Source organism: Barbus barbus (genome assembly GCF_936440315.1).
Source record: "Barbus barbus genome assembly, chromosome: 13".
NCBI lineage: Eukaryota > Metazoa > Chordata > Actinopteri > Cypriniformes > Cyprinidae > Barbus > Barbus barbus.
Window position 1 is genome coordinate 31,000,266 of NC_136741.1, and position 12,730 is coordinate 31,012,995.

At 38.1% G+C, this 12,730-nt stretch overlaps 1 protein-coding gene across 1 annotated transcript in view; it reads left to right on the plus strand.

The window, feature by feature from the left end:
- The window catches only part of LOC306879301 (N-terminal EF-hand calcium-binding protein 1-like), a gene marked incomplete at its 5' end in the record, with an annotated part of 39,745 nt that overhangs the window by 24,463 nt on the left and 2,552 nt on the right, over positions 1-12,730 (plus strand). The window contains 7 exons of the mRNA XM_079432129.1: positions 695-792; positions 1,683-1,819; positions 6,925-7,046; positions 8,190-8,269; positions 8,352-8,405; positions 11,287-11,399; positions 12,318-12,395. Coding sequence (XP_079288255.1) covers positions 695-792; positions 1,683-1,819; positions 6,925-7,046; positions 8,190-8,269; positions 8,352-8,405; positions 11,287-11,399; positions 12,318-12,395 — 682 coding nt within the window. The remainder of the gene's footprint in view (positions 1-694; positions 793-1,682; positions 1,820-6,924; positions 7,047-8,189; positions 8,270-8,351; positions 8,406-11,286; positions 11,400-12,317; positions 12,396-12,730) is intronic.

The window sequence follows — 12,730 nt, forward strand, 5'->3', positions numbered from 1 at the left end:
TTAATTAAAATTTTTACTATGGGGGGATTTATATCTTAAAAGTTAATTTTCCCCATGGAAAAACTGAACAGGAAAACCAAGTTCACTATAAAACTAAAATGCTGACTGTTGTGCTGTACAGTTATTACAAAATATAAACATATGAATTGGAACGCAGCCTGAATCTTCTGTGCTCAGAGGGTATAAAAAGGCAATATTAGATGACAAGTAATAATCTGAAAACCTTCCTGTCCCCAAAACATAATTCACCGGCTCTCAAACTCAAGCAGATATTGACAGCCAAGGAGCCACAGTCACCTGTTTACGAGCAGTGCAGATTTTACTTTACGTGTGTGTGTGTGTGTGTGTGTGTGTGTGTGTGTGTGTGTGTGTGTGTGTGATGGAGGACGTCCGGTGATAAAAACGGACTATAAAGCTTGATCGTTTCAGACATCATTTCCTTGAACCTCTCTGTATCACACTTGGTAAATGACTCGGAGGCCATATAACAAATTGTGTATTTTGGCCTATAATTCTCACTCTTCCTTCGCTGTTTTCAGATTAAACTGACCATTTTAAGAAGCAACACAAATTCTACTTTTGTAGGTAATATTAGCTCAAAACATGCACAAATGTGTGCCTACAAATCCACAGAAGAAAGTACAGGACTCATATTTTGTCTCTGATCTATAATTCATCCTCTTTCTTGTTTCAGATTACTTTTCCCAACATCTTGGAGAATACCTGGATGTTCTGTCAGCGTTAGAGAAACTCAATGTCGCCGTCCTAAAGGCAATGGACAAGACGAAGGAGGTAAACTAAGATCAGAATGAGATCAAATTAAAGCCAGGGTTATTATGGTTAACTAAAGCTAGTAAAATATTTTTGTTAACTGAAATAAAGCTATAAAATATTATTTTTATAGAGATTTTTTTTTATAGATATAGATTTTTATAGAGAGAAAATCTAAAAGAAAATGTATTTTCAAATAACTGAAATCTGTTAAATTAAAAATAAATAAAAACAAACTAAATAAAATCAATTAATACAATTTAAAAGTAATAAATAATGGCGAAAGCACATGAAAATACTAAAAAATACAAATAAAATATCAAATTCAAAACATAATGGTATGATAAATAACAATAACAGTATATCTGTTCTGTTGCTTTGCACCACATTTACTATTTTATAAACAAAGCTTTAATATTTTGTTATTTAATGCACTGTCAAACATTTTTAAGCGTGACTTAAGTGCAGATTTAAATTATAAGTGACCAAGAAAGTGCAAACAGTAAGACTCAGCATCCACTGTACTGTCTGTGTGCTGGCACTGATCTACAGGTCTGACTGATGATCTCTGTAATGGAGATCCTGCTTCTCTCAGTTCTCTCTACACCGTGTCAAGGCCAGTAATTGAATCTGACACATAGCAATCTCTGTTCGTTCAGGATAAAGTGGTCCTTAATTTTGTTTTCAGACTGGTCGTTACTTGTCAAGATGTTTCCTGAGTGCACACTAAAGTCAGTGGCTGGTGTTCTTCGTTAGCAGCAGGTTAATTGTGTTTGTTGTGCTCTGATGACTGAAATACTGCAGGATTATGAAGAATGAAGGCTGTAAATGACATGTGTTGACTGATGCAGCGGGTAAGGAAAGGGTAAGTGTGGATTAATTCAGCGTGATGATGAGTGTTTCCCGTGCAGGAGTACCAGGGTTCCTCGGTTCTGGGGCAGTTTGTGACCCGTTTCATGTTGAGGGAGACGTCCAGTCAGCTGCTGTCACTCCAGATGTCTCTTCAGTGTGCAATGGAGGCTGTGGAGGCGCAGAGCAGCACCAGTCCGTGAGTTACACACACTCTCTTACACATGCTTGTTTTTGTGAATTGTGGGGACATTCCATAGGCGTAAAGGTTTTTATACTGTATAAAGCGTATTTTCTATCGCCCTACACCAACCCTACACATAAACCTACCCCTTACAGGAAACTTTGTGCATTTTTACTTTCTCTAAAAACCTCACTCTGTAGGATTTACAAGCCTTTTGAAATATGGGGACATGGGGAAATGTCCTCATAAACCACCTTTTCCTTGTAATGCCTATGTCATACCCATGTCATTATACAAATTTGTGACTCATATGTCAAAAAACGCACACACACACACGCGCGCAACACACACACTCACTCACTCACACACACACACACACAATGCACGCACACACACACAAACACACACACACACTCACACACCCACACAACGTACGCAACACACACTCACACACACACAAACACACACAAAACACAACACAACACACGTTTCCAAACCCCCCCCACACACACACACACACTCACACACACAAAATGCATGCACGTACACACACACACACACACACTGTAAGCACAACACTTCTTCTGTCTTGCACTCCTAAATATAAAGGTTTCAGAAAGGAGTTCCAGTGACACCTTAGGAGAATTCCTCTTACAGTTCAGATGAGAGGAAAATCTATCTATCTATCTATCTATCTATCTATCTATCTATCTATCTATCTATCTATCTATCTATCTATCTATCTATCTGTCTGTCTGTCTGTCTATCTTTCTGTCCAGCTATCCGATTTTTTAAAATCCTTTAGATCCTTTATTTTATTAGGGTGCAGTGTTTGCTCGCTGAGGGATGTTCACCTGTCTCAGCATTTAATATCTATGAGAGCGAGGGAAAGAAAAAGAACTGATGAACAGAGAGCAGCAGAAGTAATGTAATGTTTTCTTCATGATGAAGCACATTTGTCTTGTTTATATGTAGGGTATTCTCCTCCTCACGAAGCAGCTGTCACAGAAACACGCCGGTATTCTCCGAAGAGCTCTTAATGCGACAGAACAACAGGAAAATGTTGCGTATGTTTTTGTTTGCAACTAATTGCTCAATAAGTGAAAGAACATCTCTGCTGTTATTTCTCCCCGACTGTAATTCCCATTTGTCAAACAGAAAAGCCCCATTAGGAAGATTTCATAACACAACTGCCTGTACAGTTCAGCGGGTTCCCATAAACAGCAACGAGAGCCCAGTTTATCTAGTCCTGGTGAACATAAGAATCATTTCTTGATGTTATGGCTTCAGGATTGCAGACTTTTGATTGACAGGTTTTCCTTTGCTTTTTGTCCTTGCTGAGCTGGACTTCAGATCCTTTGGTTACTTCTTCATTGTGCCATTTTTACATAGGTCTGTACTACATGGAGAACACATGAATTAGCATTTACAATTGTCTGAATGACAGTTATGGCATTTTGGGGCTAACTTGACCGTGCAAGACAATTGGGGATGACATTTTATGTAATACGGCTGTTTACAAGTGTAAAAAAGAGGAGAATGGTATTTACACTTCAGCAAGATTGTGAATATATTGCTTTTATTGTACAGTTAGGTGAACAAGAATTTAGTGTTTAGTAATTTACATTCTAGACGTAATATTACAAGTTATTATCTGTTTTTGTTCCGCTAACAAAAATAGTTCCAAACGAAACTGGAGCAGAACGACTTAATGACTCACTCATAAAGACACTTGTTTCATTACTGAATGTTTCAGAGTGAATTGGTTGAATTAATAATTCTGTTATAGGTATGTGGTTGTAGCAAGGAGGCGCACGATGAAGAATGGAAGAAACTGAGGTCTTTAATAATCATCAACACACTTTACAAACTTACAAGATCTGACAAAACATAGGGGAGAACTCAGGACTTTTAAAGAACAGGGAACAAAGGAGCAAACGAGATAATTAATACAACACAGGTGACCAGGATAAACGATGATTAACTAATGACAGGAAACTAGAACAGGAAAAACCAAATAAGGGCAAAAGGGAAACTAAACAGAAACCAAACCGTGACAAATTCAATGACACAGAAAATAAAAGAATAATATACAAATATCCAAATAGGCAATGTACAAAGCAGCAAAAACACAATATATAATATAGACAACTATGTATGTACAGGGCAAGTATGTCCAAATTAGAAATGAGAAATAAAAATAAGTGAGTGTGGTGAATGGATAATGTATTAGATGTTTGTTCCACGTTTATTGTTGAGTGTTCATGAGATGGATTGCCTGAGGGAAGAAACTGTTCCTGTGTCTGGTCGTTCTGGTGCTCAGAGCTCTGTAGCGTCGACCAGACGGTAACAGTTCAAAGAGGGAGTGTGCTGGATATGAGGGGTCCAGAGTGATTTTACCAGCCCTTTTGCTCACTCTGGATAAGTACAGTTCTTGGAGAGTGGGGAGGGTTGTACCAATGATTCGCTCAGCAGTCCGGACTACTCTCTGTAGTCTTCTGAGGTCAGATTTGGTAGCTGAGCTGAACCAGACAGTTATTGAAGTGCAGAGGATGGATTCAATGATGGCAGAGTAGAACTGTTTCAGTAGGTCCTGTGGCAGGTTGAACTTCCTCAGCTGGTGAAGAAAGTACAACCTCTGCTGGGCCTTTCTGACAATGGAGTCTATGTGAATGTCCCACTTCAGGTCCTGAGAGATGGTGGTGCCCAGGAATCTGAATGACTCCACTGCAGTCACAGTGCTGTTCATGATGGTGAGTGGGGGGAGAGCAGGAGGGTTTCTCCTGAAGTCCATGATCATCTCCACAGTTTTGAGCGTGTTAAGCTCCAGGTTGTTAAGACTGCACCAGACAGCCAGCTCCTTAACCTCCTGTCTGTAAGCAGACTCATCACCGTCCTGGATGAGGCCAATCAGTGTGGTGTTGTCTGCAAACTTCAGGAGCTTGACAGAGGGGTCTTTAGAGCTGCAGTCGTTGGTGTAGAGGGAGAAGAGCAGTGGGGAGAGTTCGCAGCCCTGAGGAGCTCCAGTGCTGATGGTATGAGTGCTGGATGTGAATTTACCAAGCTTTACTAACTGCTGTCTGTCTGTCAGGAAGCTGTTGATCCACTGACCGATAGAGGTGGGGACGGAGAGCTGGGTTAGTTTATTCTGAAGGGTTTCCGTGATGATGGTGTTAAAAGCGGAGCTGAAGCCCACAAACAGGATCCTCACATAAGTACCTGGTCTGTCCAGATGCTGCAGGGTGAAGTGCAGTCCCATGTTGACTGCATCATCCACAGACCCGTTTGCTTTGTAGGCAAACTGCAGGGGGTCCAGTAAGGGTCCGGTGTTGTCCTTCAGATAAGCCAAAACCAGTCTTTCAAATGATTTCATGGCTACAGACGTTAGGGCCACAGGTCTGTAGTCATTAAGTCCAATAATTTGGGGTTTCTTTGGGATGGGGATGATGGTGGAGCGTTTGAAGCATGAGGGGACTTTGCACAGCTCCAGTGATCTGTTGAAGATCTGTGTGAAGATGGGGTCCAGCTGGTCAGCACAGATTTTTAGGCAGGCTGGTGACACACCGTCTGGGCCTGGTGCTTTCCTTCTTTTGTTCTTCCTGAAGACCTGGCACACATCTTTTTCGCTGATCTGAATTGTAGGTGTGGGGGAGAGGAGGGTTGCTGGAGGTGTTAATGGTTGTGTGGAGAGGTGTTCAGGGCGGGTGTGGGGTGATTTTTCAAAACGACAATAAAACTTGTTCAAGTCGTCTGCCAGGTGTTGATTCTCCAGAGTGCTGGGGGATGGTGTCTTGTAACCGGTGATATCCTTCATTCCTTTCCACACTGAAGCAGGATCACTGGAAGAGAATTTTTTCCTTAGCTTGTCAGAATAATTCCTCTTTGCCACTCTGATCTCCTTTTCCAGTGTGTATTTGGCCTTTTTATACAAGGCTTTATCCCCCTTTCTGTAAGCATCTTCTTTGGCCTGACGGAACTGTCTGGGTTTTGCTGTGGACCATGGTTTGTCGTTGTTGTAGATTAGATGAGTCCTGTTAGGAATGCACATATCCTCACAGAAACTGATATAAGATGTTACAGTCTCTGTGAGCTCGTCCAGATCGATGGCAGTGGCTTCAGTCCAATCAGTGAGAGAGAAACAGGCTTGTAAGTCCCGCTCTGTTTCATTAGTCCATCTTTTAACAGTTCTTAATACAGGCTTTGCAGATTTAAGTTTCTGCCTGTAGGTCAGAATAAGATGAACCAAACAGTGATCAGAGAGTCCTAAAGCTGCTCGTGGAACAGAGTGATATGCGTCCTTTATTGCTGTGTAACAGTGATCCAATATATTACTGTCTCTGGTGGGACATGTAACATGCTGTCTGTATTTTGGCAGTTCGGGGAGAGATTTGCTTTATTAAAGTCCCCGAGAATGATTAAAACAGAGTCCGGGTGTTGTTGCTCACTCTCTGTGATCAGATCAGCGAGTTTCTGTAAAGCTGTGCTTACGTGCGCTTGCGGTGGAATGTAGACACTCACGAGAATGAACGAGCAGAACTCCCGCGGCGAATAGAACGGCTTGCAGTTGATGAAGAAGTTTCATACTGGAAATCAATACATATGCAGATGATATCTGGTGAACGGCAGAAATCTCTAGCCTTTCCACACGTTTTTGAGTCTGTTGTCTGTTACATCAGAAATGTGCGCTCGAAGGGAACATTGATGGTGATTATAATAGTAGAAGTGGGTCAACAACAGCCTTGAGAGAGACTTCTGACTCATGTGAACATATGTGTGTGACGTCAGCAGGGTTACAGCCTTGACAAGGTTATTTTCATTCAATGTTATTGGCTTGTGCTCATCAATTCTTGAACGCAGAAGTGCAGACGCCGTGTTCTTTCACTTAGCAGCTGCGCTTTGTCAAATCTGCCTTCCCCTCGGCTGCTCGCACTGGACATGATTAAAGACATTCAAGATATATAGTTGCTGAAAACAACACACAGTGAATGCATCTAGTTTTAAGCACTATGTTACTGAAAACAGAGCATATACAAACACATCAGTTTCATATTTTAAGCACAAAACATTCTTTCCAATGATGCAGAAGGTTAACAGAAATGATGTGCTGTTTTTCTCTGTAGGGTTGAAGTTAAGGTCCCGGAGCATCTGATCATACAGAAGAACAACAGAAGATGTGGCCGTCGAGTGCAGAAGAACATGTGTCTGTCCCCAACTGATCCATACTCGGGCATTCTCACTACCGGTAACACACACACACACACACACACACACACACACACACACACACACACACACAGTATGCACCGGGCATCATTGTTATTTTAGTGTTATTTATTATATTATTATTATATTTTATTAATATTTTCTATTAGCTTTTTTAAATGTGTTTATTTATTGGTTTGAAGGTTCTATTTTAATTTTAGGAAATATGGAGCTCATACTCAAGGAGGAAAAAACACCTTAGTTTTATTCAGAGACTCAAACTGAGCAAAAATATGTTATTTGGTACAGATGATGATATTTATATGGTCAAAAAAGTTACAAGAAATTCTGATAGCTTGTCTTGTAAATCAGTGAGATCTTTATAACAGTATGCATATAGATAGATATTAGTATGCAGATAGATATTTAAATGCATATAAATATCAGTTCTTGCTCTATATCTCCCAATAATATTAGTTAGTAAGATTTTTTTTTTAGGTTAATATTTTCTAATTTTTCATATTTCTTTTAAATATCACTAATTATGTTTAATTAATTTTTATTTCTGATTTAGTTCAGTTTTAGTTAAAATCTTATTCCATTTAGTAATTTTAGTGTAATATTATGTAATATAAATACTAGGTATTTTAGTATTAAAATTTAAATATATAGTATTTTAGTATTAAAATTTAAATATATATTACAAATATGATGTAATATTTATAAATTTACTTTATTGCAGCATAATTTTAAATAAAAAAGTTTTTAATAGTTTATTTTTATTTTTAGTAGGATAACAATACTTCCTCTTTTTCCCAGAGTTGTCCTGCATGGCTGAGATTTCTAAATTGCCCAAAATGTCTGGGTTTTGTCTTTGTTTCCCTTTTGACCTTCTCCATAGAGTCCTCATTACATTATTTGTACACGTACCTGTATTGCTTTGACCATTCCCTGTAGATCCCCCCTTCTCTCCTGCCACAAATAAAACAATGAAACAATAAAAGTATGAAAACAATAAGAAAACAAAGCAAAAATCCAGATATTTTAGGCAATTTAGAAATCCCTGCCAGGACATGTCTATTAAAAAAAAAGGGCATACGGTCACACTATTTTTAGTTAACAGTAATAACTGTTAGTGATGAGTGGAGTTGTGTACTGAGTGCTGGTGTGTGTTGCGTCTCAGGCGTTACCGTAGATACAGATGAGCACTGGTGCTCTCAGATCAACAGACTGCAGCAGCTCATCGACAAACTGGAGTGTCAGGTGAATACACTGAAATATCCATTCACGCAGAATAATCTTTCTGTCTTGAGCATGTAAGCCAACTTTCATTTTGCATTTTTAGGGTCCAAAGTTGGAGCCGCTGAAAGAAGATACACTGGCCAGCACATACAAGTCGGTGAGTGATCCGATCTGCCGCTTGATAAATCCAGTCCATGCAACAAGATCCTCCATCATGATGCAAGAATTCAAAGAAAAAGACTATTTTTAGAAATGCAATTATTTTTAATGAAAATCAATAGTGGATGAATGCAAAAAGCAAACAGAAGTGTAGGATCAGATGAAGTTCAGCAAAATTGTGAAAAACATGATTAAGTCATTCAATTCAAAATGTAATCTTTTGAGTCAGATCTTTTCAGTTCACAGAATCTGTCTGAAGGATTCATTCACATTTCAGACTGACTCATTGATCCAGTCTCAGCGGTTAATACGTGAAATTTATCAGTGAATAGCAATTTCATTCTCAGTCTGTTCCTGTCAAATAAAGCACAAAAGAGTCATATAATGGACAGCTGTGCCTTTCTGGATCTTTTGTGTGCTTTTTGAAGCTTGTGGAAAATAAGTACACTTTAGCATACTTTTAAAAAGAGTACTTGTTATGAAAATAAAATACGTAAGTTAATACTGAATAAAATGTTTTAGACACTTAACTGCATGCTAAGTACAATTAAATGAGTATATCATAGCTTAAGTCTATCATAAATCCAACTTTAGAGTGATTTTTAACAAGCAGGACTTAAGTACAATAAATTAAATTTTAAAGGCATTTATGGTAATATACTTAAATTTTTTTAACTTGTATATCAAGTATTTAAATATATTTGTAATTACACATTTGTAATGATGAAGTTGCAATTCAGTACGTTTAAAATAGATTTTCTTTGAATGTATTATCCAAGAACACACTAGTATAATTTACAGTTGTGGTCAGAATTATTGGAACCCTTGGTAAATATGATCAAAGAAGACTGTGAAAATTAACCTGCTTTGTTAATCCTTTTGATCTTTTATTTAAAAAATTCACAAAAAGCTAACCTTTCATTGGATAATAAGAATTTAAAATGGGGGGAAATATCATTATGAAATAAATGTTTTTCTCTGATACAGATTGGTCACAATTAACGACACCTTTTTATTCAATACTTTTTGAAACCTCCATTTGTCAGTTTAACAGCTCTAAATCTTCTCCTATAATGCCTGATGAGGTTAGAGAACACCTGACAAGAGATCAGAGACCATTCCTTCATCCAGAATCACTCCAGAGCCTTCAGATTCACAGCTCCATGTTGGTGCTTCTTCTCTTCAGTTCACCTCACTCATTTTCTACAGGGTTCAGGTCAGAGGACTGGAATGGCCAGCAGAAGCTTGGTTGTGTGCTCAGTGACCCATTTTTGTGTTGTTTTTGAGGTTTGTGTTTGGATTATTGGACGGTTGGAAGATTCAAACATGACCCATTATAAGATTTCTAATAGAATCAGTCACTTATTGATTTTTTATCTGTTGGTATTTGATAGAATCCATGATGCCATGTGTCTGAACAAGATGTCCAGGACCTCCAGCAGAAATATAGGTCCACAACATCACAAATACAGCAATATATTTCATTGTACACATGGGGTACTTTTTATCCCTGTGTTCACCAAACCCATCTTGAGTGTTTGCTGCTAAAAAGCTAATTTTTTAGTTTCATCTGACCATAGAAGCCAGTCCCATTTGAAGTGCCAGTCCTGTCTGATAACTGAATATGCTGGAGATTGTTTTTGGATGAGTGAGGAGAATTTTTCTTGAAATCCTCCCAAACAACATGTGGTGATGTAGGGGCTGTTTGACAATTTTTTTTTAAGGTTTTCTGACCCCGAGACTCAACTATTTTCTGCAATTCTCCAGCTGTGATCCTTGAAGAGTCTTTAGCCACTCAAACGCTCCTTCTCACCGTGCATTAGGACGATATAGACACACGTCCTCTTCCAGGCAGTTTCATTACATTTTCTGTTGATTGGAAATTCTTAATTATTGCCCTGATGGTGGAAATAGGGATTTTCACTGCTCTAGCTCTTTTCTTAAAGCCACTTCACTAATTTGTGAAGCTCAATTATCTTTTGCTGCACATCAGAAATATATTCTTAGTTTTTTCTCATTGTGATGGATGATTAAGGGAATTTGGGCTTTGTTTTCCCTCCTATTTATATTTCTGTGAAACAGGAAGCCATGGCTGGATAATTTCATGTTCATAATCACCCTAGAGTGCTCAAAATTGTGAATATGAATGGGAGTATACTTCAGAGATATTTTACTCTTAAGAATTTCTAGGGGTGCAATAATTGTGTCCAACGTGTGTTTGAGAAAAACATTTATTTCATAATAATATTTCCCCCCATTTTAAATTCTTATTATCCAATGAAAGGTTAGCTTTTTGTGAATTTTTTAAATAAAAGATCAAAAGGATTAACAAAGCAGGTTAATTTTCACTGTCTTCTTTGATCATATTTACCAAGGGTTCCAATAATTCTGACCACAACTGTACATGCGCTTTAGGGTTTTCACAAACACATCAAAATAAGTGTACTTCTTTAAAGCATGACAAATATAATTAAAGCATAATGACTTAAAATGTACCTCAAAGTAAAACTTTTGACATTATTACATTTTAAAAGTGTATTTAAGAAACATTCATGAAAGTTAAACTCTTTTTAAGTACACTTAAGTGGCCTTTTATTTCATTAATATTATATTATCTACAAGAAGGTTTTTTAAAAATGTAGGTTTAAGATTTGAAGTACACTACAGGCACACGTTCAATACACTTCTTTTATCACAAGGCCAGCCTCATGCACTTTCATTGTATTCTAAAATCATCACATGAATCATACACGACAGATTTTACATCATGCTCAGATGTCCAGCAACACTCACATGTTCTGCATGAATCTCCAAGCTATAGCTTTAGTCCTCTGTCCGGTAGTCATCTGATGGCTGTGTTTCTTTCTGCTCTCGTCTAGAACATTCTGCTGGTGCAGAGACAGATGAGCGTGACAGAGAATGATCTCGAGGAGTTCCAGAAGGCTCTGAAGACCTACGCCGACACCACCACCAATCAGAACGACAACCTCCAGTGAGAAAAACACACGGCCAAATTATTATGAAGATATGAAGCATGAGATAACGACTTTAATCCTGTAAAGCCTGACTTATGAAATAATAGTGAAACAAATTACATTTATGAAATAGAACAGTTTATTTTAGACAAAATCTGTCGTTTTTGTTGAGATTCATATTTGATAAATCAGGCTTTTATGGCTCATAGTGAGAATATGGAGGACAAAAACAGAGTTTTATTCAGAGACTCAAACTGAGCAATTAGACATTTGGAATATAAATATGCAATTTGGTGCAGATGCTGATATTTATATGGACAAAAAGTAATAAATTCTGATGCTTGTAATGTAAATCAATGATATCTTAATAACAGTACAGCAGATACTGACATCAATTATTAATATAATAAAAATATGAATAAATATCAGTGGCCACTCTATATCGCCAATATGTTTAGTTTGACATGACAGGATATTGCAGCACAAAACCCTGAAATGTGTCAAACATACACATACTTCAAGGCAATCATTAGTCCAGTAAGTGTTCATCTGGAAATATGACTGCAGTTATTCTGATGTTTACTTGACAAAAACCAGTCAAGATTTGAGACGTAAAGCACAAGCTGAAGGTGGATGTTTGTACAATTACACTACAAGATCTTTTACTTGATCATCTAAACTATCAATTAGACGACAGAAGGCATGGAGGAGATTGTGTGACATGTTTAACAGCATCATGTTGATCATTTAGAGGCTTTAGAAATGTGCGTATGAACTATTAGGCTTTATAGGGTTAATATTCCCATAGCTGACTGTGTGATGAAACCCAAAATGCAAATTTGGAGACTATAAAGACTAATGACTAGTTTTAGTACCAGAATGTTCTCTCAAACGCTGATGCACTGATTCTTGGTCTCTTTGTTTCTCTCGTTCAGTGTCTCCATCCAGAAGCTTCCTGAGAAGAGCTGCTACATCATCTATGAGTTCTGGCAGGACCGTATTTCCTGGATGAGGTGTGTGTGTGTGTGTGTGTGTGGCAGCGTAATGATTTGGGGAGTCAGTTCAATGGTCTTTGGAAATCAAATCCTAATCGAGTCTATTTTTACGAGCACAAGACAAGCACGGTCTCGTCTTCAGCCTCCTGCTGCAGTCCTTCATGGGCAGAAGCTCCTGCTGGGTCCTACATCTGTCTGGGTACATGGATGGACACGGTTCTCTTCTGTCCACTACACTTACTCGCTGAAACCTGAATATCTTGAGTAAAGGAGAAATCTCCAAATAAATAAGGAGTGTTTGGGTTTGATGATGTGTGAATGTGGATGGTCTAGTGTTGAGGTTCATCTTTGTG